This window comes from Acinonyx jubatus, chromosome B1 (genome assembly GCF_027475565.1).
Source record: "Acinonyx jubatus isolate Ajub_Pintada_27869175 chromosome B1, VMU_Ajub_asm_v1.0, whole genome shotgun sequence".
NCBI classification, from domain to species: domain Eukaryota; kingdom Metazoa; phylum Chordata; class Mammalia; order Carnivora; family Felidae; genus Acinonyx; species Acinonyx jubatus.
This window is the reverse complement of record NC_069382.1, coordinates 156853877-156880985: the sequence shown is the minus strand read 5'-3', so window position 1 is coordinate 156880985 and position 27109 is coordinate 156853877. Positions and strand designations below refer to the sequence as shown.

General features: G+C 36.7%; 1 protein-coding gene across 6 annotated transcripts in view; it reads right to left on the bottom strand.

Moving 5' to 3' along the window:
• Positions 1–1278: 1278 nt before the first annotated feature.
• Positions 1279–27109, bottom strand: part of AASDH (aminoadipate-semialdehyde dehydrogenase) — a 43712-nt gene continuing 17881 nt past the window's right edge. For 4 of the 6 annotated variants that reach the window (XM_015068538.3, XM_027057192.2, XM_053217332.1 and 1 more), the window contains 12 exons: positions 26201–26514; positions 22882–23074; positions 15964–16205; positions 15485–15591; positions 14820–14992; positions 14195–14387; positions 13462–13577; positions 10613–11405; positions 6302–6465; positions 5081–5203; positions 4243–4374; positions 1691–2188 (listed from right to left, as the gene is read on the bottom strand). In XM_015068538.3, coding sequence (XP_014924024.2) covers positions 1799–2188; positions 4243–4374; positions 5081–5203; positions 6302–6465; positions 10613–11405; positions 13462–13577; positions 14195–14387; positions 14820–14992; positions 15485–15591; positions 15964–16205; positions 22882–23074; positions 26201–26514 — 2940 coding nt within the window. In that variant the 3' untranslated portion in view covers positions 1691–1798. Of the gene's footprint in view, positions 1529–1690; positions 2189–4242; positions 4375–5080; positions 5204–6301; positions 6466–10612; positions 11406–13461; positions 13578–14194; positions 14388–14819; positions 14993–15484; positions 15592–15963; positions 16206–22881; positions 23075–26200; positions 26515–27109 lie in introns of those variants that run through there. The other 2 variants (XM_027057199.2, XM_015068540.3) reach the window with 2 other exon arrangements.

Sequence of the window (27109 nt, the reverse complement as noted above, 5' to 3'; positions counted from 1 at the left end):
AAATTAATGAGGAAGTCTGACGGTGGCGGGTAACTGTCTATCTAGCATTAGTGGTCTGAGCATTTAGAGGTTCAAGAACAGCAGCTGTGTCTTCTCTAGGCCACAGTCATGCTGATTTCAGGCATTCATTATTCCTGGCTGTATAGCTCTAGCCCTTGTTGCAATTCTCCAAGCTATTCAATATTCTTTTTAAAAATTCTTTTCTGCTTAAAATAGCCTAAGTTGACTTCTATAGCTTGCAACCAAGGACTCTGTCATGTCTGATATTTGAGACTTTACTGACGAATAAATGGACCAGTTAAATGATACCACAGTTGACTGTAGAAAAGGGAAGGTGAACAACAGGATACATTTTTGTTACTTTAAGTGCCTGAGCACAAGTGTCTGGGATGTAATATGCCCTAAATAGTTATTATTATTACTACCACTAGTGGCTAAATTCATAGTACCATAGCAAAAAAAAAAAAAAAAAGCTGCTTTATTACCTGAGCTAATATATCGTGAAATTTCAAGGAAAATTGAGACATTTTTTCATCTAATTTAAGTGACATGGAAAAGAAGATGACATAACTTCTGCTCCAGTGATCCCTGCTGCTACCACCTAAAACTCCCTACTCTAACATACTACCCTAAAACTTAGTGGCTTAAAACAACTGCCATTTTATTATTTCTCAGGATTCTATGGGTGAGAAATTAAATGTCTGGCACCAGAATGGCCTGAATAGCTGGGGGCTGGCTGGAATGCATGTGTGCGGCTTCACCTGTCCTTGGTTCTCTGGCTTCCTTGGTTTTCTTAGTAAACGTCAGGGTCATTCCCTCACGACATGGCCTCTCCATCTAGCTGCCAGACTTCTCATGTGGCAGCTCTGGGATCCCATGAGAGCACAAGTGTCCAGCCCTTCTTAAATCTTGGGCTCAGAAGTGACATTAGTGTCACCTCCACTGCATTCTGTTGGTTAAAGCAAATCATGGACCAAGCCCAGGTGCAAGAGGAGACTGCATACAGGGCCTGGCTCCCAGGAGGAGCTATAATTCACCAGGGGCAACTTCATACCAAGCAAATGCAGGTATAAGCAAAGGACTATGGCACTGGAGAAGCAGGTCCAGCCCCAAACCATACACATTAAGAGAATCAGGACACTTAAAAGTACATAGAGTTTTTTCTTTCCTGGTTTTTGTTGTGTTTCCTACCTCCAAGCCAGTGAAAAAAGGACATACAATCACAAAATCTAATAAATTGAGAAATACAAAAATATTCATCACGATTTGTATACCAAAAATGGAAAAAAGAGGATAAATCAAAGGAACTATTATAGGAAGAGAGATAAATATATACATAGATATAGTTCAATACTGGTATTTTGTTCACTTAAACATACTAAATAAGGAACCTAATTTGATAAAAAACATCCTACCTCTGAAAACCTTTCATTAATAGATCTCACTGTAAATAAGTAAATGGTGTATTACATCATGGACTGAGTTTTTAACCCACCAAGTAAACTCTGATCTTCTTTTTCACAGAAGTCTATAAAAAAAAGAAAAAAGCCCAAAGTAAAATATCCATAGCCTAATTCAAAGAGTGCTACTAAATAAATTGATGTTTTTGTTCTGTAATTCCTTTTAAAAGCATTTGTTCCGCTATAAGAAGTAAAATACGATCATTCTCCAATAAAGTACCATAGACAAGTTTCTTAAGCAAAAATAATCTTTAGTATAAAATAAGACTAATCCAAATGTTCTGTAACGATAAAATATTTTCAGATATCTCAGATAATCGAATAAGGACTGCACTTGATTATATTTGATGTCCACCCAACAAATCCAGACAATAAACATAATTATTTCTACATCCAATAAGAAGCATTGATTCCCAGACCACAGGAGAAGAAAAGACTTGTCCAGGAAGTTCATACACACTTTGCAATCGTCCACTCTTAGATTCCAAGATCCACAGTTTCCCATCAGTAGATGCTGCTGCCAGCAACATTTCATTGCTACAATCTTGGTAACAGAAAGCAAACGGTGTTGCATACACCTGGGAAGTAGTTTCAAATTTCCACTGGAGGTGACCTTTCGTATTACAACAGTAGATAAAGCAATCATGGGAACCAAAAAATATTTCTTGCTCTGATGCTGAGGTACATGGGGATGAAAAGATTGGTTCACTGGTAGAGAACTGCCAAACCTGAAGGACGAGAAAGGCAAAAATAATTCATCTAAGTTCAACAATTGTCCTGTAAAGCTTTAGGAAATTCTTAATAAAAATGTAAGCAATGTAAGCTATTAAATGGTAACTACACACAGAGAGAGGAAATAATGGCTTTTTCTGAAAAGTAGCATTCTCAAATTATACCTCTCTTCCCAGTGGTAAAATCTAGAACAAAATACACTGGAGTGTTCTTTCTACATGAGTCACTGCTATGCAGAATATGATGAAATAAAACTAATTTGAACCCCATTCAAGAGCAAGCTATTACTATTATGTTCAGAGACACTAAGTTCAAAGATAAAACTACACTCAGTTTTCAATGTATCTTATTAAAAACTAGATCTTGTTCTATTCTCCTAATGTAAGAAGATGGAAGTGACTGAAAAGGAAAATTTATGTGCAATAATTCAAATTAAAGGTTTAAACAAAAAGCCATGAGTTGTGTGTCTGCCTGTGGATATATACTCTCTACTTATTTTAAAGGTACCATAGACAAACCTGTCGGCCAATATTTTGAAGAAAAGAAGGAAAAGGCACAAGTCTAAGGTAGTGTTTACAGTAAAAGCAGAATAAAAAGCAAACAAAATGAGAACAGTGGGCATCTTCATGAAACAGGATTTGTAATCTTAATTCTGTCCACTTGGAAAAATCATTTTCATCTATGGTTCACCCAAAAAAATAGGAGTAACAGTATCTGCCTCTTCTTACTTCTTAGGAATCTAAAGGTGAGAATATGTTCAAATTATTTTGTAAGTAAAAATATTAAGTGAACATCATAAAAGATCTCATCACAAAGTAATTGTCCCACATCAAGGAACTGCCAGGCCAGGCAGAGTGAAAGTAGAATAAAAAGCACCAGAGCAACACTGGCCACCACTGGGCTAACTCAGGGTGGAGTTAGCACTCTCTCAAGTATACAAATAGTCCCCAACATCAAACCTACAGCAGCAGTTGGGCCACCAGTGATAGTCACTTGTGGATAAAGAAGTGGAGATTATCCTCCCCCCCCCCCCAAAAAAAAGACCTAATGTAATGCAGAAGAAGCCTACCCTGCCAGTCATGAAGTTGAAGATGGCACTTCATACAATGCAATTTGGGTTATGCCACCTATTTTGGTTTTCATAGAAAAAGCAGGGGCATCTTTAAATGTTCAAACCTTGAGGTGCCGGGGTGACTCAGTCGGTTAAATGTGTGAGATTCCTGATTTCGGCTCAGGTCATGATTTCAGTTTTGTGAGTTCGAGCCCCACATCAGGCTCTGTGCTGGCAGCACGGAGCCTGCCTGGGATTCCATCTCTCTCTGTCTGCCCTTAACCCACTCATGCTCTCTCTTTCTCTCTCAAAATAAATGTTCAACACCTCAATAGAAATTATAATAAAATTGCCTAAAAACTGGTAAAGTTTTTGTTTGTTTAATGTTTATTTTTGATAGACAAAGCATGAGTGGGGGAGGGACAGAGAGAGAGAGAGAGAATCCAAGGCAGGTACCAGGCTCTGAGCTGTCAGCACAGAGCCCAACAGGGCGTTCGAACTCATGAACCATAAGATCATGACCTAAGCCAAAGTCGGACGCTCAACTGACTGAGCCACCCAGACGCCCCAAAACTGGTCAAGTTTTTAAAATTGGGGGAGGGCAGGGTGCCTGGATGGCTCAGTTGGTTAAGTGTCTAACTGTATCTCAGCTCATGATCAGGTCACGTTCATAAGTTCAAGCCCTGCATCCAGCTCTGTGCTACCAGCACAGAACCTGCTTAGCATTCTTTCTCTCCCTCCCTACCCCACTTACTCTTTCTGTCAAAATAAATAAACTTTAAAAAAAACTGGGGGAGGGCACAAATAAAACAGTGTTTGAATCTTTTCAATCTACTATACTCTCATTCCAAAATTAAGAAACCTGTGGCTTGACAATTAAAATCAAACTAGTTTTCAATACAATGACTTAAATGATGATGTTTACAATTTTACTTCAGTTGTCACCAACTATTATGACTTTGAGAAAGATAATGTAAAACGGAACCAGAAATTTTTTACCTGTTCTCCAAAGTGAGTAAAGCAGAGTAAATTTCCATCTACACAGCCAATACAAATATACTGTAGGCAACACCGTGGAGAAGAAAAGAGTGGTTTTCCACAGGAATGTTTCCAAACTGTGTTCCCAGTGGCCTGCCATGAGCAAAAGCAATTCACAGCATTTAAATTATATTACTAATCAATTACCCTTTATGAAACAAACTCATAAAATCTCCCAGGGGCAAAGTTATAAACATCAGAAAGTGCTATAATGGCATGCTGATATCATAAATGAAGCTAGCATACATATACACAGCTATAAAATTAATCAGTGCTCTTTATAAGAGGTGAGATAAAAACGTACAATAAAACCAGGATATAATTAGAACATAAGATCTATCCTTAAACTATTCTAAGTTTTAATATGACTGAGAAAATTCTACCAATTAAAAAAAAAACAGATCAAAGACATACATAGAACTTCTATCCTCATATCAATCATTTTTAAGGAGTTCTGGTCCAGTGAAAGCTGGACTATAGTTAATTAAAAACTACTTTAGGGGGCACCTGGGTGGCTCAGTCAGTTAAGCATCTGACTCTTGGTTTTGGCTCAAGTCAACATCTCACGGTTTCATGGGTTCGGGCCCCGCACTGGGCTCTGCACTGGCAGTGTGGAGCCTGATACGGATTCTCGGTCTCCCTCTCTCTGCCCCTCCCCCACTCACATGGTCTCTGTCTCTCTCAAAATAAATTAATAAACTTAAAATTTTTTAAAAATACTTCAATTTTTCAGAATTCAAAGCAAAAATAAAACATTCAAGACAAATAATAAAATCAATATATGTTATTTTATGCCTACAGGATTTATAGCCAGTAACAGGCCTCCCAGTGTAGCCACATATAAATGATGTGGTATCAGGCTCAAACAAGGGGACGAAAAGACAGTTCCTCCACATTTTAACTTCCAAACACACTTCTTTTTCTGCAAATAAGAAAACAAATTAATTGGTTTCTGCTGGTGGTTAACAAATCTACATATCTGATTTCTCATATCACCTCTATTTAATTAATGTAAATTTTTATTCTTAGTATAAAAGTAATACAGTCTCACTGTAGAGATTCAAGTTAGTATAAAGATTACAAAGACCACCCAGAGAGAACCACTGTAAATATTTCAGCATTTTCCCTTTTGATCTTTTTGGGACATACAATAGTTTAATATAGTTGAGATCATTCTGAATATATACTGGCATCTAATTTAGCTCATTTACTTGGTAAAACTCTATTACTTTAATGCATAATATCTCATCTGAACATAAAATTATTTCTCTACCTTATCACTGAAACTTGTTTCAAACTAATTTCATGGTATCATAAACAAAACCTAGTAATAGACATCTCGGTGCACATAACTGTCCATGTTTCTGATTACTTTGGCAGGATAGAATCCTAGAAGAAGAATTTTACTGAATCAAAGGATATGAAGTTAGCTGTGGCCCAACTGTTTTCTTCAGAGACTTCACTGAGTTACAATGCACCACCCCCCCCCAACCAGCATTTAACATATTCTGGTCTAATACTATCTGGTTATCTATCATGTAGTTTAAATTTTCAATCCTTTGATTACTAAAGATAGGAAACATTTAAATACATTTACTAGACACTTCTTCTTTGGGGTCTTTTATGTTTATATTCCTTGTTTATTTTTCCATGTGTTTATAATTTGTGTTTGTTCTTCCATTTATTCTTATAAATGAATCTTAACTCTGTCACATTTGCTTCAAATGGTTTTCCCCAACTTATCAGGTCTTATTGATATTTTTCCCTTTGTGATTCTTTATATTGTCAAGATGGTAATTCTAAGCTCTTTAGATTTAAAAACTCTGAGTAACAAATTTATTTGTGAAAATCTGGTAAGGATGTTAAAAATGTCTTAAGATATTAAGACTGTTAATTAACATTTCTTCCCAGACCGCAATGCTAAACTTAGGGAAGAGTGAATACCAGCCCCCCCTTAGTCAAGAGCACTTGACAGTGTCCTACTCTTCTAAGCTTATAAGAAACTGATGAGGTTTCTCACATAAATATCTAAAGCATATGCATGCTGGTCATGAGATCCAATGTAAAGGAGTCCTGTGGTTGGATCCATGGTTGCTGAGCTTTTGACAGCATCCTTGGTAGTAAACATCCAGTATTCTTCTCCACTATTACTTTTCAGAACATAAACTAACCCATTATAACAGCCTGTTGGGAAACAAAATACAAAAGAGGAGATTTAGATACATCACCAGAGAATAATTCTTTAGCCTAAACCATGACCATTTATTTATATTTGACGCTCTTTATGTGTACTACTATGTTCAGCTCAGGTTTAAACTTCAGCAATGTAAAGCAGAAAACCAAATAGTAATCACTAAAATACCTACTAGTAGGTATACCTCATTTTGTTTTTAAAGTACCATAAAGTGCTTCACTACTGAGAAAACAATGAAGCACAGAAGTGCAGAAGTGCAGAAGAGAGGCTTTGACAGACCTGGAATCAAATCTCTTCATGGCCATCATTGGGCAAATTACCCAGCATCGCTGAGCCTCAGATTTTCTCCTGCATGTGGACACATCTACTCCAGTGTTATTGTAATAATGAAGATAACATGGATTAAAGGGCGCCTGCATGGCTTAGTTGGTTGAGCATCCAACTCTTGATTTTGGCTCAGGTCATGATCTCATGGTTCGTGAGTGTCGGGCTCTGCATTGGGCCCCATATTGGGCTCTGTGCTGATGATGCACAGCCTGCTTGGGATCCTTTCTCTCTCCATCTCTGCCTCTCCTCCACTTGCTCTTTCTTTCTCAAGATAAATAAATAAAATATTTTTTAAAAAGATAATATGAATACCCAGTGCACAGGTGTTCAAGAAATGCTAACATTAACAATAGCTAACATTTATTGAGCTTTTACCTTGTGAAGTGTTATATCTGCAGTTTACAGATGACAAAAGGAAGCACAGACAGTTTTACTAGGGTAAAACTACTCAGCTGACATGTGGGTGAGCCAGGATTTGAATCTAAGAAGTCCAGCTTCAGAGCCTATGCACTTAACTACTATAGCAGACTGCTTTTCCCAAACTGCTACAACAGGTGAGAAGCTAGGGCAGGAGTTCCTGACTTGGTGTAGCCAGAATAACTCAGGCGACAGTAGGCGTGGTCAAAACCTACAGAGTGAAGATCACTCAAGTTCCCTGCAGTGGATGTAAATCAGGGCAAGCTGATTTTGGGCACTGGTCCACCACTCTTTACATGACTCTGCCTATCCATATAACCACTGCTGCTCATTTGAGGCCCAATTCCAGAGTAACTGCAGTGCTGTTTTCTTTCTAGCAGTTACTACTTAGTAGCAAGAAAGTGGCCTTCTTAGTTATGGTGAAGAAAAATGTCCTACACAGTGAAGTACCCCAGGACTCAGTTGGGTAATGAAAAATTTCCTTCAGTTCATTTCCAGAAGAAAATCTTTGTGACCTTGGGTCAGGCAAAACTTTCTTGGCTAGGACACCAAAAGCATGATCCAGAAAAGAAAATAAATGATAAACTGGACTTCATTAAAATTAAGAACTTCTCTTCAAAAGACATTATGTTAATGAAAGAAAGAAAAAAAAAGCCACAGCCTAGGAGAAAACATGCAAAACACTTACAGATAAGGGGCTTGTATCCAGAATACATAATATTCTCAGATCCCAACAAGAAAACAAATATAACAATTTAAAAAATGGGCAAAAAATCTGAAAAGTCATAAAAGATACACAGATGGCAAATAAATTCATAAAAAATACATCATTAGTCACTAGGGAAATGCAAATTAAAACCACAGTTTTAACTCAGTTAAGTGTCTGACTTTGGCTCAGGTCATGATCTCACAGTTTGTGGGTTCGAGCTGTGCACTGTCAATGTGAAGCCTGCTTGGGATTCCCTCTCTCCCTCTCCCTCTCTCTCAAAATAAATAAACTTAACAATCTAAACAAAGAAACAAAAAACCATAATGAATGTCTGACTTTTGATTGCAGCTCAAGTCATGATCCCAGAGTCATGGGATTGAGCCCCACATCTGACTCTGCACTGAGCATGGAGCCTCCTTAAGATGCTCTCTCTCTCTCTCTCTCCCTCTGCCCCTCTCCCCTGCTCACTCTCTCTAAAATAAAAAATAAAGCCATAATGAAATACTACACCATAACAATCTGACTGGCTAAAATAAAAAGATTTTCAAACTGACAATATCAAGTACTAGCACGGATGTGGAACAGCTGGACCTCTCATACACTGGTGGTCAGAAGGCAAAATGGCTCAGTCACCAGGAAAATATTTTGGCAATTTCTTACAAAGTTAAAGCTATACTTACTGCATAATCTCCCCCTCCTAGGTACTGACCCAAGTGAAATTAAAAACTTATATTCATATAATATCCTGCTTACAAATGCTTATATCAGTCTTATTTGTAATTGTGAAAAACTGGAAACAACCCAAATGTGAATAGAGTATGATTTGTCCAGACAACAGAATATTCAGCAATAAAAAGAAACTGGATACATTCAATAATAAGGATGAATCTCAAACACATGCTAAGTAGGAGAAGCCAGACTCAAAAGCAAAAATTAGAAAATGTAAAACTAGTGGGACAGAAAACAGATCAGTGGTTGCCTGGGGTTAGGGGTAGGGGAAGGGAAGCCTACAAGTGACACAGACCTTTTGAGTAATGAACTCTTAATTTGGTAGTGGTTACATGACAGTACACATTTGTCAAAACACAGAACTGTAAACTAAAGAGGGCAAGTTTTCCTGTATATAAATTAGATCTTAATTTAAAAATGTCTAGACCCCCATGTGTCCCAGGCTTTGAGTCTAGAAACTTGGGATGCAAACAGTAACTTCAACAAGCTGACTTTCATGGATGGAAATTATTCATGCTCATTGACATATATAACTGAAAGTTCCCTGTAGCATCTTTTCAAAATGTATGTGGTCAAAAGGGAAGGATCAAACTCAGATTCAAGTAGATCCTAGCTAGGATAGCACAAGTAGGGAGGCATATTCCTAAGCACTCAGCACAAGATTCCACAAGCATATAAAGTAAAACTTAATGTAGTAGGGGTAGTAAAGACAATGGTAGTCAAGGAGAGGCATTACACCTGGACCCCATATTTAGTAAAGTAAAAGTCACCTATACTTTAATGAAAATGATTAGCAGCTAGTAGCTAACAACACTTAATGAGCCCTCAGTCTGTACCTAGCAATGTACTAAAGGATTTATAAGCAATTATCTCAATCCTCTCAAAAGCTCTATGATGTATGTGGAATTTAAGAAGCAAAACAAATGAGCAAACTGGAAAAAAGAGACAAACCAAGAAACAGATACTTAACTAGAGAGAACAAACTGATGGTCACCAGAGGGAAGCTGGGTGGGGGGATGGGTAAAATAGGGGATGGGGATTAAGAATACACTTATGACGAATACTAAGTAACATATAAAATTGTTGAATTACTCTATTGTACACCTGAAACTAATATAACACTGTGTTAGCCACACTGGAATTAAAATAAAAACAAACAAACAAACAAAAGCTCTATGATGATTGTACTGGTTTTAAAATCTGTCCACAAATTCTCTGACACTTTTACTTTCAAGAGATGGAGCCTAAATTCCCCTCCCCTTGAGTATAGGCCAGGCTTAATGATGTGCTTCTAATGAACACAAGCAAAAATGATGGTATGCAACTTTGGAAACGAGGTCCTAAAAGTACTGCCTTGCTCCTCCCCTCCCCACTGGCCCCCCTCCCCCACTCAGTCTGAGGGAAGTCAGCTGCCAGGTTGTGAGAGCACTCAAGCAGCCTACAGAGAGGTCCATGTGACAAGAACAGAAGCTTCCTGCCACGAACCGGCCAAGAACTGAAGCCTTCTGCCAGCAGCAGTATGAGATAGCTATCTTGGAAGATTTTTCAGCCCAGTCAAGCCTTCAGATGGCTGCAGCCACATGGGAAACCCTCAGCCAGGACTCCCAGCTACGCTGCTCCTAAATTCCTGACCTCAGAAACTGTGAGATATTTGCTACCCTAAACCATTAAGTTTGGGGACAATTTATGATGCAACAGGTTTTATTTATTATAAAACTAAGAACACTAAGTCCTAAAGGTCATAAGAACACGAAGGTCCTAAAAGGTCCAGCAACTTGTCAAAGTTCACAAAGCTGATAACAGTTTTAGAGCTAAGTTCAAATCCAGAGACTATGACCCAAGACCCACACTGTGAATTAGCATGTGGGTAACCATAATTGACAACAACCAAAGCTACCATACATAGATTTTTAAATTTAACTTGTTCCTACTAGCATTATCATATGGAAACTTACCCACTACAATAAAGTTTCCACACTTAGATACACATGCTGAGGATTCAATTCGACCTCCCAAAATCTGTTCCCATTTCACCTTCCCAGAGTAAAGGTCAACTGCCATCATTCTGTGGGAATGGGAGCCAATGTACACAGTTACAGAGGACTTAGCAGCAGCGGAGATGACAATCAGAGGGGAAGCATCCACACATTTGCCTGTGTCCGTCCTCCACCTCACATGAAGCTCCATTTTCTTGGCTTCTATCACAGATGTTCCCTCGTGAGAAACTTCTGCAACACAGGATGGATCTTTTGACTGCCCAGTAAGAGCTGGAGGATTTAGGCTTGTCACATTCTGAATGTTAGTCTGTGAAATTAAATCGGAAGAACGGGCTGAAGAGCCAAGTCCTAACTTAGTTAAAAACTCCGAATTCAGAGACAAAATCTGACTCCCTCTGCTCACTGAAATAAAAGCAGCTAGCTCATTGTCACAACTTAAAGTCAGGACAGATTTCTGAGGTAAAGATTTTCCACTGATTTCCTCTTGATTAATATCGTTGAATTTTCTTTTCATGGCATAATTCTTGCTAAATAGCAGATCTTCATCTGGAAACACCGTTTGAAGGACGTGATTGTAAATCTCTAAAATGGAACTGCTAAGAATAATTTCCAGAAGCCCAGGTATTGATGTGCCAACTAGTTTTTCAATCTCACTGAGGAGCCGTATGGACTTTAAGGAATCTCCACCACTATTTAGGAAGAGTGACTCATCAGGAACCTTCAAAGGATGTTCTGAGAGACTCAGAATAGACTATAGAGGAGAAAAGGGAGAAATTTGGTAAAGACCTAAAACCAAAACATTCAAGCAATTTATAGGTAATATATAAAGGATAGTACTTACATTAATGATATGAACAAAAGACACACAAAACAAATATTTTTAATAATTAAATTTTAAAATTATTTTCTTTATAGTAAAGGGAACCATCACCATGCCACCAATTTTATCACAAACTCACTATATAACTGCAAATTATATTTCCCTTTAGAGTGATTTCCCCACCCATAAAATAGGGCCTAGAATTATAAAAACATGACTTATTAATTATAAAGTCCACAAGATACTAATATCTAATATTTATATAATATGGGAACAATCTTTGTCTTCATTTGCTTCATATAAATTGAAATTATTTTCTAAGAATCTAAAAATGAAGCAGATAAGAGTTTTATCAGAATATCCTTTATTTTCAAATAAAACTATATAATTATATCCTCTTTTCAGAACCCTTCAGAAAACTCCACATTTGTAAGAAAAACTGTACTGACCTATGGTTGTAATATATATAAATATATGTATATACATAGATACATATATATACATATATTTCAAAATAAATTTAAATTATAATGTAATATATATATGTATATACATATATATACACATATATACATATATATATACATATATACACATATTTCAAAATAAATTTAAATTGACACACACACACACACACACACACACAGAACCCCCAACTTACAATGATTTAAGATATCTTAACTTTACAATGATGCAAAAACAATATACATTCAAGGGAAACTGTACTTCAAATTCTGATCTTTTCCCAGTCAAGCGACATGCATTATCTCATGATGCTGGGCAGCAGCTAAGAGCCACAGCTTCCAGTCAGCCATGTGATCACAAAACAACTGATATGCTTAGAACTATTCTGTACCCACACAACTATTCTGTTTTTCACCCTCAGTACAGTATTCAATAACTTACATGTAAGATATTCAACAATTTATTATACACAGGGCTTTGTGTCAGATGTTGTCCACCTGTAGGCTAATGTAAATGTTCTGAGCACACTTAAGGTAGGCTAGACTAAGCTATGATGTTCGGTAGGTGTATTAAATGTATTTTGACTTAGGAAAATTTCAACCTACACTAGGTTTATCACCATGTAACTCCACCATAAGTTGAGGAAGATCTGTATATACAAATTCCATTAAGCAGAAACATACGTGTTGTTACTGCTAGTTCTTCCGGAATAAGGACATAAGTCCTTATGCCACAGATTGTACTATACCAAGATTTGGCCGTTTTCTCAACTCTGACAAGCACTGCACTCCCACTGCCCCATTAGGGAAAAGTTATGTCAAGATAGGTCTTGTCTTCCTGTGCCTTTGTGTCTACCTCACTTCCAATAAATTTCTTTATGGCGAGGGAGGCTTGATATTAACCTAGACAACTCTTAATTTAATATAAATTGAATAAACAAAAGTATATTACTTAACATTTGGGCATTAATAATAATTCTTAGAAAAGTTTATCAAACTTATGAGGATGCTAACATTCCCAAAAAATATAACATGACCTCTTCAGAAAAACAAATTTGTATCTTAAAAATTGAACCATGGGGAGCATGGGTAGCTCAGTTGGTTAAGCATCTGACTTTAGCTCAGGTTATGATCTCATAGTTCGTGAGTTCAAGCCCCGCATCAGGCTCTCTGCATGGAGCCCCCTTTGGATCCTCTGTCTCCCTCTCTCTCTGCCCCTCTCCCATTCAAGCACATTCAAGCATAAGCACGTGCACTCTCTCAAAAATAAACATTTAAGGTGTGCCTGGGTGGCTCAGTCAGTTAAGTGGCCAATTTCAGCTCAGGTCATGATCACACAGCTCATGAGTTTGAGCCTCATGTCAGGCTCTGTGCTGACAGCTCAGAGCCTGGAGACTGCTTCCAATTCTGTGTCTCCCTCTCTCTCTGCCCCTCCCCTGCTTATGCTGTCTCTGTCTCTCAAAAATAAATAAACATTAAAGAAAATTAAAAAATAAACATTAAAAAAAATTAAAAAGTTGTACCTTCCACAAATGCTGTAATTTTTCCCAAAGTTCCTCTTTTCCACTGAGTTTACACTCAGACTTCAAGTTTATATAGTTTAAATATATCTTGTTTAACTCAGAAACATCAATTTTGCCTTAAAAGAGAAATAATTTTAAAATTTCAGCACAAACCCTTTCTACTATCTTCATTAGTTTTAAGAATACATACATTTTTCACTGTAAAAGCTAGAATTCCTATAGAATAGCTTGTGATAGGAAGATCAGTTCTAAAGAAAGCAGTCCCATGCTACCAAAAATGTTGTAGGTAACAGATAAGAAAAGAAGAAAGGAGGAGTTAGTGTTTATCTTAAAGAGTTAAAGAAATGGTCCTACCGACTGAGCAATTACTGCGTTTTGATGTAGATATTAGATAAAGATGAAATTGGAAAGGCAATGTGGTCATTAGGAGCATATGTTCTGAAATCAGTCTTACAATTTCAATTCTACCACTAACCAGCAATATAATTTTGTCAAAATTACTTAACCTCTTTAAGCCTTATCTTCCTTATCTGTAAATAGGAATAATACAACCTACTCCCAGGATTTTCTAGAGATAAATAAAGTGGGTTAATTATACAAAGTACTTAACAGAGGGTCTACCTCAACATATGCCAGTATTACTTAGAATAAGAATTAAGAAGCCTTTAAACTAGTTATGAATACAATTAGTATTCACTTGGCGCTGAAACACATCTGCTTCAAATGATTTTACCATGAGATGTAAATGGTAGAGAATCAATCAACACAAGTTCATCCGGGATGGCATGGCTTGGAAGATGTTCCTGCAGCTCTTTAAAGATGTATTCCTTTACTACATCATTTTTGGACACCATGAACAGAATTAATTTTTCCTGATTATACCATGTAACTGCACAGGACTCTACTTGCTGAAGTCCTTCAGCAACCTGTGAGAGAGATTATCCCAATTTGTCAGAGGACATTTAAAAGCAAACTTCCTAAATGCTCAAACTTCTTATGTCTGAAATCAACACAAATTAAACTGTAAAATAGCTAGAGATTTTTAAAAAATTGATTGCTACTGTTACTGTAGCCAGAACACTGGGTTCTTAATGTTTTTCAAAATAATAGCTCCCAGAGCAAAGTAAACCATTATTTTCAGTTGTTAAAATCCACTCTGTCACTTATTTAAAAAACAACCATCTCTTTATGCTGAAGGGCCACACTGAATTAGTCATATCTTTTATTGCAATTCATTATTAATACAAAAATCTTAGGTTTAAATAATACTAATAGAGAACCCCAGTACAGAAAATTGGTGGTGGCTACCTTTAATACCTACGTATGTTAGTAGATATTTAATATTTAAATAGTCTTACTTGTTGCACAAATTCAATGTTAAGACGTTTGCCATATCGTTTGATCTGACTGTCCTTGCGTCCCAGGAAAAGCATCTCTCCATCTTTCACCGTCACCAAGTCTCCCGTGGCTCGCATTGTGCCAAGCGGTACTATCATTTCATCATCAAGAAAACACACTCTGTTTTTGCCACCTTCACAAGATATAAACACCAGTGTAATAAAAAAAAAAAAAAAATCCATGGGAGATATATTAAAAACCATCAAATCAAGAACATCTTCAAAAGCTGTTACTGAGTTTCACATTTTGAATATTTACATGGGCAGCACACTTTTAAACATCACCTGATAAAATTAACAATAACCTCAGCAAAATAAGAGACAAAACAAAATTTCTAAAAATATACATGTGATTAAAAAAATTCTTAGAATACTGCTTAAAAAGAATTTTGGCTATAAACGTCCAAATTACAGTTTCTAAATTACTTTTATATCTTCCCTAAGAGTATCAGACATTGTTATCTGAAATTATGATAATATTAAATGTTTCATGACTGTGAGAATGAGATTAAAAATTATCATCACTGAAAAGAATACGGGACATAAGACATATTGGTGAAAGAATAAAGTTATCAGATTTTTTTCCTAAAAAAAAAATTATTCCCAGTCAATAAATGTAAAACAACCTAAAAATACTTGGCCATTGCCTTCTTGAATTGTGAAACCATTAGTATCTCTGACTTCAACTACTGTTCCAAGCAGTGGAAATCCCAGTGGTACAGGCAATTCACATCTATAAAAACACAACAACCCAAACCATATTTAAAATTTTCATTTGAACAGAATATTTTTCAGTGTATTTAAATCACATTGTACCAAATAAAGAAAAATAAGGTTTTGGTTATGTTAGAATTCAAAGACTGCCAAAAGGAAAAGATTAGGTGGAAAGGTTATCATAGGTCATTTATTGCTGTTTAGTTACAAAAAGTTCTAGCAGGATCTGCAGCACTAGTTATAAGAAAGGCTCTGGATCCCCAGCGTAAAATTCTAGATAAAATAGTATTTCTAAAATTACTACCCCAGTGCCTACCAAAAACATTATTAGTGTTAAGATACTGGAAAAATACAGTTTCTCTCTAACCTATTTAGTAATTGAAGCCCTTACTTCAAAGTAGAGTTAAGAAACTTCTCTGGAATCTTGTAAAAAGTTGCCCAACTTGATACCTCTGTGATACCATAAATATTAAATATTTGTGTTTTATTGCCTACTCCTCTCCAGCTTTTGAGAACAGCCAATGATGGAAATGCTTCACCACCGAGGGCTAATACTCGAAGAGAAGTACTGGCTGATAAAACAGTTGACTTGATAAGCTGAGATCCAAATCTTCGAAGCAATGTTGGTGTTGCCTGTGAACACATTAAAGATAATTTATTTCTTTTCACTTCTTTTTAAAAAAGTAAATACTGTAATAATTAGTTCAAAGCTTAATACTGGACACCTACATGAAAATTAAGGCTGTTTATTAAACTGTAAATCATTTTGGAAAACTACTCAGGCAACATTATCTTCTTAATGTGCCATCAATTTCTCTTGAGAAAAAAAACTTGAGAAAAATATTAGTTATGTTTAATTAGGTAATCTAGACAAAACGGTTTAAAGATTAAAAAGGACAAAATATATAAAATCAATTCACATTTCCTTTCCCACTCTCTCTGTAGAAAAATATATAAAAGGTGCAAAAAATGTTCCTAAAACAAAACAATATGAATAAAGATTTTTAAAAACACTTTTATTGAGATATAACAGACATACAATAAACTATACATATTTAAAGCATACAATATGAAATATATGAATATGTCAGTGAAACTATTACTATAATCTAAAAAATGAATATATTCTTCAGCCCTAAAATTACCTACTTACCATTATAATTCTTCCCTTCAACTGGACCCCTAACTCCAGACAACCACTGATCTATTTCCTAATGATCAGCTGGTATTTTCTAGAATTTTACAAAAATGGAATCACACAGGGGTGCCTGGGTGGCTCAGTCAGTTAAGCGTCCGACTTCGACTCAGGTCATGATCTCACAGTTCATGAGTTAGAGCCCCGCATGGGGCTCTGTGCTGACAGCTTCAGATTCTGTGTCTCCTCTCTCTGCCCCCTCCCCAGCTTGCATTCTGTCTCTGTCTCTCAAAAATAAAAACATTAAAAGAAAATTTTAAAAAAATCTTCAAAAAAAAATGGAATCACACAACATAAATTCTATTTTGACCTGACTTATTTCATTCCATATAAATACTTTGTGATGCGCTTATATTGCATGTATCAATTCACTTTTTGTCTCAGTTCAGGCTGATATAACAAAGTCCCACAGACTAGGTAGATTACAAACAATAGAAATTCACTTCTGATAGTTCTGAAGCCTAGAAGTCCAAGATCAGGATGCCACCATGACTGGGCTCTGGTAAAAGCCCTCTCCCAACTTGTTGGATATTCACATGGTGGAAGAGTCTCGGGAGGTCCATGGGGTCTCTTTTCCAAGAGCACTAATCCCACTCATGAGGACTCCATCCTCAGGACCTAAGCACTCCTAAGGGCCTCACCTCCTAATACTATCACAGCGTACATTAGAATTTTAACAAATGAATGGGGAGGGAGGAATAATCACTCAGACCATGGGACTTTTCATTGCTGAGTGGTACTCATTGCATAGATCAGGACTAGCATTTGTATTTCCATATAAAATTTAGGATCAATTTGTCAATTTCTACCAAAAAAAGTCTACTAGCATTTTGATAGGAACCATGTTTAATTTAATCTTGACACTATTGAGACTTTAATCCATAAATATGAAATGTCTCTTTATTTAACTCTTTAACTTCTACCAATAATGTTTTTTTTTTCTTTACTGCACTGGCTAGAATCAGAATAATGTTGACGAGAAGTGACAAAAGCAAACATCCTTGTTTTATTTCCAATCTTAGGGCAAAATCATGCAGTCTTTCACCAAATAGGATATTAGCTGTAGATTTTTTTTTTTTTTTTTTTATAGATGCCCTTCATCATGTTGGGGAAGTTCTTTAATTACTAGAGGTTTTTTTTTTTTTAATCCCAAGTGTTAGATTTTGCCAAATACTTTTCCTTCATCTGTTGAGGTAATTACATGCTCTTATTTATGTAGTGTACATTATCAATGGATTTTTATTTATTTTTGAGGGAGGGAGGGCATGAGGGGAAGAGAGAGAGAAAGAGAGACAGCAAATGTGGAGGGGGGGGCAGAGAGAGGGAGAGAGAGAATCCAAGCAGGTTCTGCACTGTCAACACAGAGCCTGATGTGAAGCTCAAACTCATGAACCATGAAATCATGACCCTAGCCAAAATCAAGAGTTGGACACTTAACCAACTGAGCAACCTGGGTGCCCCTATCAGTGGATTTTTAGATGTTAAGCCAAATGTGCATTCCTGGGATACATCCCACTTGCTCACATTTTAAATTTACTGAAACTGGTTTTGTGGTTCAGAATATGATCAATGTGCTTGAAAAGAATGTATTCTGCATTTACTGGATGGAGTGTTCTATAAATGGGATTTGGTTGATAATTTTGTTCGAGTCTTATATGTTCTGATTTCTAGTTTTTCATTCAGTTGTTAAAAATGAGGTATTAAAATTTTGAACCATTGGGTTATCTAGTTCTCATTTCTGTCTAGTTTTGCTTTATGTATTCGGAACTTCTAGTTTTAGGGGGATATACATTTATAATGGTTACATCTTCTTGATTTACCAATGTAGCTCCTAATGTACTGACCATTTTATCATTATGAAATGTTTTGTTGCTTGTTTTTGTTTGCTTGTTTGTTAGTAACTAGCCTGGGCTAAATCTGTAGTCTGTCTTTCCAGTGATGTGTGGCCACTAATGTCATTGCTCAGTTTTACATATATAGTCTTATTTTCAATTTTATATCTTACTTCCTATGGGTCATCCTTGTGTGTGCATAGCTCAGTAGTCAAGCAATGACTGGAGAAACTGTCCACAGAGATGGATCTGTGTGGATAGATGAGCTCAAAGTTTAGGCCATTTTCAAGCCTAACCAAGCTTTTATTTTCCACGGGCCCTTTTGGGTCTCTAACGTATATGCACACAACCTCAAGGTCAGCCAAGAATCTGTTTGGGCTCTCTGGTCTCTGATTCACAAGTGCAGCCTTAGCCAGAATGTGCTTGCCCTCCCCTCCACCACAACCTCAGACTATTGAAGTTTTTGCCCTCTTTGCTGGCCTACTTCATCATTTTCACAGACAGTGCTGTTGGGCATGGATATAACCTACCATTCCAAATTGAATAAACTCCCTTATAAACAGTGGGCCCTGACAGAAAAGTCTGTTTTGACTGAGCTGGGGCTGGCAGGAAGAGCAGCTCAGTCTAGAATGCCACAAATTCCCATTATTTTTATCCAAAATGAAAAAGTTTAAAAACAAACAATTTTCAGATCATTGTATGCCTCTGGTTGATTTCTAAAGTGTTGGAGTAGTTGCTTTTGTTAATTTTGTCCAGCTTTCTAGTTGCTTTTTGGGGAGAAGATCTGCCAATCTCTTTACTTGACCATAGAAAATTTCCATGTGAATCAAGATTTTTAAATGGTTTCTTTCAGTAAAAGATGCAGCATTAATGGACAACTTGAATTTTAATTCAAAAAGATGACTTAAAGTCTTGGTTTGTCAAAATATTTAAGTAACAGAATGACCCTACATCCCAATATGAACTTATTGTTCCAGATTCTTGTCTAGGAATTTAGCACCTCCATTCACTCTCAACATTCAGGGTTTGGGGGTAATAAATTATAATGGCCACCCTATTTATAAGGCATCCTCAACCAAATTAACTGTTCTACCAAGTTTTACGATAAGGAAAATCTCTTGTCAAACTGAAATGTTCTGGCCTTCATTTCCGGTGCTAAAAATAACTTAAACTTTGAACTCTATAAATAAATGCACAGCTATGAATACTCAGCAAGATAAAGCATAGTAACACTTTTCAGATAGTCAAACTGAAATGATAAATTTAGCGGCAAAATACTAGTCAATATATGTACTTTGTTACCAAATCATTCTAGGCACACAGAAATAGGACTTAGGAAATAACAGAAAAAACAGGGGATGTTAAGGTTCCTTGCAAAATTTCTAAGGTAAAATTCTCATAAAAATGAAAAACACGGGTGCCTAAGTGGCTCAGTCTGTCAAGCATCCGACTCTTGATTTCAGCTCAGATGATGATCTCACAGTCGGGAGATTGAGCCCCAAATTGGGCTCCGAGCTGGGTGTGGAGCCTGCTTGAGAGTCTCCCTCTCTCTCTGCTCCTCCCTCCCCCATGCACGTGCCCTCTCTCTCAAAAACAAAACACTTAAGCTGACATTTTGGTGGCTAGCAACCTAAGATTTTGCTCTAATTAAATGGTTTCACTTTTAAAGTGCATCAAGTTTAATATAACTTGTTATCCAGAGTATGTGCAAAAAAAAAAAACAAAAAAAAAGTTCAAACATATTTTAGGTTTGTAAAACACCAAAAAGTGGACCTTTCTTTCCAAAAGGTCCTTATACCTGAAACAAAATAAGTGTTTACCTCAAAAGCTAAGTCTATTTCACTTTGGGGTCTTTCTCCCCCACAATAAATCAAGATATTCCACTTTAAATTTTTAAAACTTTATGGGGTGTTTGGGTGGCTCAGTTGATTTAAGAGTCCAACTTTGGCTCAGGTCTTCCAGTTCATGGGTTTGAGCCCCGTGTCAGGCTCTGTGCTACAGACAGCTCAGAGCCTGGAGCCTGCTTCAGATTCTATGTCTCCCTCTCTCTGTCCTTCCCCTGCTCATGCGCTCTCTCTCTCTCTCTCTCTCTCGCCCTTTCTTTTTCTCTCTCAAGAATAAATAAACAGTAAAAACAAATTAAATTAATTTTTTAGGTAAGATTATTCGTAAATAAAATCTATACAGGATGCTCTTTTTAAAGTATATAATATACATTATACACATAAGCAAAAATCCTTGATGACTTATATATCATTTGATGAGAAATCTGATTTGGAAGGAAAAGATGAACCCTAACAACAAAGCTAAAATTCACTATGAGACATGCAAGAGAGCTGACCACACCGAATCCATCTGTAGCACTCCGTCTCGTTCATGTCGGCTAGATGACCTCCCTTGGGGCTTTGTATTGTGTACCCTCTGGAGATTAATATCTGTACCTTAGAAATGTCTGCCAAAGTCAGGATTGAGGGGGGAGGGAGAAGTTTGCTTTGGCCGTCCATAAATGTGTTCGAAATAATCTAGTCTCTCTCCCCTTCTTCAGGCACAGATGGTGCCACAAGATCTAAGTAAAGATTAGCTGCCAATTAGGTACATGTAGACCCTTTGATCTTACTACAGTGCTGTCCCCTATACATCTTTGGTCTATAAAATCTAGAGACTAAGGTCCTGCCTTGACGGAGAACAGCTGCACATCTCTGCATCATCATTCAGCCAGTCCTCCCTGTCACTATGTTACCGTGCATAAACTGCACGTATGTAAACTGTGTGGAGTTGCCGGCTTCATTTTTTGTTCTCAAAGTCCCTTACAGTTTGGAGGATACTTTACAGTTCCTCCTCCTCCGCCTTCTAACAAGACAGGACATGCCTTATACAAAAGAAAGGACATCCTGTCAGCTTGTGTACTTCTCTTCCTTACTCAAACTCAAATTTGATCTGCTGGTAATACCCCAAATTAAGTCTTGTGAGTTAAATAAAATCACCATGAATATATGCACAACTTGCTGTGTTCTGGAATCATAGTTAATAAATGTGTATCAGTTTCTCACAAGGACTCATGACCCCAAAAAGGTTAAAACCACTGCCAAAGTAAATTTAACTGAAACTGTGCTAAAGGGGATTGGATTTAAAGAGATAAAACTCATAGACTTGACATAGAAGGAAAATCTCCTTCCATTTAATGACTCTCTCTCTCAAATCTATTAAGGTATTTTGAAAAGGTTTCCTAAAAATTATGCTCCTTGAATTTTATAGAAAAATAAGTTAAAGTCCTGCCCAGACTGACAGAATGATTCACCATAGATGAGAATTTATATGCAATTGATATACCCAGCAAGCCACATTATTATATTCATTTTATATATATTTGTAAACACATAATATTTTTTTAAGGACGAAAAACATTGCCTAAAAACAAAGTCAACATCAAATTTTGCCTTTAGGGCAGAAATTTAACATCCTCGAGTCTCTTACACTAAATATAAATCTGATATTTTTAGTTTATCATGATACACATACAATTTTGCTAATTCTCTCTAGTATCTTTAACCATTTGCAATGTAATTATCTTAAGGCTTGTATACCAGTCACCTACTTTGATACACATTTTAAAATCTTTAAAGATGACAAAGTATTTGTTTCCATAAGTTAATGTAAAATATACTGATATAAAAAGTCAGAAAATGTAAATTCCTACCTAATTATAACTTAAAGTTTGTATTTTCTACTGAAAGCTGAAGTTTAAGGCAGGAGAGGCAAGTGTATCCCAACAGATTTGAGTGAAGGTCAACTTCCTCTAGTTATTACTATTTCCAAATGCACAGTGAAATAATTTTCTAGGTAGAATTAACTGATTTTTTTCTCCCATTCTCAAGTAAATTAGATGATATCATCAGAAGACAACCCTTAATAATCTAACTAGATTATCATTAGTCCACTGTAAAAAAACAACCTACAGGAATACAAAATATTCTCTAAAACATGTAAAATGTTAAATAATAGGGGTGCCTGGGTGGCTCGGTCGTTTAAGTGTCCGACTTCAGCTCAGGTCACTATCTCACAGTTTGTGAGTTGGGAGTCTTGCATAGGGCTCTGTGCTGACAGCTCGGTTGGAGAGCCTGAAGCCTGCTTCGGATTCTGTGTCCCCGTCTCTCTCTACCCCTCCCCAACTCGTGCTCTGTCTCTCTTTCTCTCAAAAATAAATAAATCACTAAAAAAATTTTTTAAATAAAATAAAATGCTAAATAGAAGACAAAACATTTCATTTGCTCCTAAAATGTACCTGCAAAATAGTTACTCTGTGATGTGAAAAGAGAACAGCAGCTAACTTTGATGGAAGCACTTTGACAGAAGCTGGTACAATAAGCAGACAGGCACCACTGGATAGAGCAACAAATATTTCCACAACGGAGGGATCAAAGGTCAGAGGTGAGGCCAGAAACAAAACATCTTCTTGTGTGATCTCGAAAAGTAGCCTAAAGCAAAACAGAATGCAGTTATATGAAATGTCTAACATTTGGTAAACACATATCCTAAAAATTGATTTATGACCATTAAGTTTCTGGATGTTGGCCAGATTTTTATTCTTTTCTCAGATTAACCAAAATGGTACTATTAATCCTATAACTCTTTATAAATATAAGGATTAAAAGCCATTTAAAACAATATCCACTTCTTACTATGACATATTTTATCATCTGTGATGACTTTCTGATGTGTCAGTATGGCTGGATTGAACCACAGTCCCTAGAATTTCCTTTCTAGGTTTTCCATTAGGGTACAAAACAAGGGATATTCTCTCAAGAGCTGGAGTACAGAAGGGAGGTGGGTGCCATTTAGTGGCACACATACCTCCCTGTTATTTCATTAAACACTAAACTAGGTGCTGCTGTGAGGGGATTTTGTAGATATAGAGTCTCTGGTTAGCTGACTTTAATCAAAGGGGAGATTTATCCCAGGTTGGCTCGATTTACTGAACTGGAAGACTTTTAAAAGAGTGTTGAGGACTTCTGTAAAAAAGACTCAACATCTGGGTCTACAATTACTCTCCCTTCCCCTAGGATCTTCTTTCCTGACTTGCCTGTGGAAAAAAGCACATGCCTATGGGTTTCCAACCTGCTCACGATCATCCCTTTCTGTTTACACTATAGACTCAGTCTTGCTTAGCCAGACCCCACAAACATAAGCCAATTCCTTACAGTAAGTCCCTGATATATCCTCCTAGTTCTGCTCTTCTGGTAGAATCTTGACTCCTTCTATCCTACTTATATATTTAATAGAGACCTCTGATTCCCTTTTCCCACTATTTGATATTTTTCTCTCAGTATCTGAACAAAGAACAGAATATATATAGTTAGGATATTACAGAGCATAGATAATCAGTGGTGAGCCTATGGCATTGCTTCATTCTGAACACACAAAACTCACTGTCTAAAAAGCAGGGATTACCTTAATTTCACAATATCTTCAAATATGATATTGTGGGGACTCACTCAGAACCCCATAGTTGATATGAAGATTACTTTAGGCTGAAGACATTTTGGATTTAACAGATGCAGAAAGAAGCCTTGTTAGACCTTTCCTTATCTCACTAACTGCAAAAACTTTTGGGAAATGAAGTTGCCATAAATTCCTTCTTTGGAGTAGCTTTTATTCCCAGGAAGGAAACCAAGAATGAACCTACTATAAATCTCTTCTACAAGTGACTTTTATGGCCCTGAAAGTAAACGAAAAAGGGATTTTTAACAGGTAAATAGATTTCATTAAGTTCAAGCATAAATAGCAATTGAGAAATTCACATACTTTATTATTTTTTTTAATGTTTATCTATTTTTGAGAGAGAGAGAACAAACAAGGGAAGGGCAGAGAGAGAGGGGGACAGAGGACCCAAAGCAGGCTCTGTGCTGACAGCGGAGAGTCTGATATGAGGCTCAAACTCACAAACGGCAAGATGATGACCTGAGCCGAAGCCAGGCGCCCAAACGACTGAGCCTCCCGAGGGCCCCTAGAAATTCATATATTTGAAATCAGCCCCTTACTCCTTACTAGCAAATACTTGCTCCCACTTTACATACAATTCCTGCCTCTACTGGCCCAGTGCCTCTTCCACCTCCACCAGATTCCAAATCTGCTTCACTCTTTTCAATTCTCCTGCATCTCCACCCCACCTCACCTCTCATACTCTTAATGTACTGCTTTGCCTTTCATCTGAAAGTTCCAATCCATCAGCTTCTGAACATTCCTTACCCTTCCATCTCAAGGTATCTTAACTCCTTTACAATACTATCTCTTGATTTTTCAAACCAACTCTTCCTATCAATTCTCTACCATGAGCCCATAAATGTCTTCCATCTCAAAAATAAATCTGCACCTGCCCAGAATTCTTTCTTTCCCATTAAAACTAGCTTCTAGAAATGAACACTTTACTTTCTTATCTCCATTTCCTTATCTCTCATCCTTTAGCACAGCCTAATGTAATCTGTCCTCAGTCTTGGGCCCTCAGAAATAAAGTCACTAAAGACTAGACTGTCAATTACAAGACACCTGTCTGCATCATTTCACCATTCCCTTTTTCTAGACCTGCACCATCCAATGATAGTCGCTAGAAACATGTGCCTTTTGAGCACCAAAAATGTGGCTAATCCATATTGAGATGTGGAAGTGTAAAATACAAGCTAGATTTAAGATAAGCATAAAAGCATATAATACTTCACTAATTTTCATTTTGATTACATACTGAAATAATATTTTAGATATACTGAATTAAATATTTGTTAAATTTTTTATTTCTTTGTACTTTTAAAATGTGGTTAGAAATTTTTAAATTATATATAACTTACAATGACATAAAAATATATACTTGTCTCACAAAGTTTCTATTTCTATATTTGTTTCTGTTTCCTCTTTTGATTTCCTAAGATTACTCCCCTTTGGTTCCCTTCCTCTTGTATTTCCTTCTTTCTTGTCAAGTTGAGAATCAACTTCATAGAGATTTCTCATCTCCTGACCACAAGAGCAAACCAAAGTCTACAATGCTACAGGAATGAACTTAATGAAATGGAAATATTTTTATATCTATTGGATTAAGTTCAAAATTCTTCAACAGGGCATACCAGGCTCCTGCCTCGAGTCACATGGCTCCTGCCCTCCCACTCTTTCCTCCTCTCTGCCCTGATAACACTCTTGCAAGCCAAACTCTTCCTTTCCCCCATTCTTCTGCTGTACCTCTGCCAGGAACACACTTCCTTCTTCTTAATAATTAAGAAGCAAAGCTTCCAAGCATATCATTTATTTGCTCTCTGTCCGGCTCCAGGTCTGGATCAGAGAGGTGAAGCCCCAGCCTGCAGAGAACTAAAGTTCAGATATAGCCAAAACAAGAGAGCCAACTACTTATGACTACCAATTTAGGAACAAGAGTTATAAAGAATGTATATTAAAAAAATTATTCCCTTGGGATACCTGACTGGCTCAGTCAGTAGAGCATGCAAATCTTGATCTTGGGGTCATGAGTTGGAGCCCCACGTCAGGGGTAGAGTTCACTTAAAAAAGTATTTCCCCTTAAAATACAAGTTTTGAAGAAGGATTCAAAGGACAGAACTCACCGAAAATGTTGGATGTTTGGCAATATACATGCATGAGGGACTCTGACAATCTTAGGTATCCCCGTAGTGCCTGATGTATGGAGAACATAGGCTAAGCAATGGTTTAGCCTCACATCCATGTGCTCTTCTGACTTTTCTTCATTGTTCTCAGAATTTGTGCTGTTTGTCATTTTTCCTTCTTCATATTTCTGTTTTCTGTCATTTAGCATCAAACTGACTGCAACATTTTCCCAGTGAAGCCTGAAGAGTACTAAGTCAGTATGTTCTGTAAGTGTATCGTAATTCAATAATGTTTCATAGGAAGATTTGAATTTCTGTTACATGGGGGAACAAAGTTCACAATATTAGTGTTAAATGACTTTTTTACATACAAGTAATATGAAATATTCACTCATTCAACATTGTTTTGAGTACTTGCTATATAACTAGGGATTAAAAAATAAATTAAAAACTTGCAAGAATAAAGTGCTGTCCTTACTTTCAAAGTCACCTTCAAAATAAACAGACATAAAAACATCCAACTGCAGGGCAATGTGGTACCTGACCATGAATATGCTTGAAATGTTAATAGAAACAGAGGAGTTGATCTTAACTCTGCCTGGAAGGTCTGAGATTGCTTCATCATATGTAATATTTATGTTATAAGTAGCTTTTGTCCAAGTAAAGAGGGGTACTTTATTGGGCAAACAGCTAATGCAGAGTATATGACCCAAGAAAGCTAGTGTCGTGGAGAACTTTAATAATTCCAGTAAGGTGAAGAACTAGGTATATAATATTGTTAATAGGAGAGGAGAGGCTATCCTTAATAAATTTGTATACTCAATACTAAGGGGTTTAGACCTTAACTTATAAGCAATGAGACTCAATTGAAGGTGGCAAGGATAGACTGAGAAGTTAGACTTTTGGTAA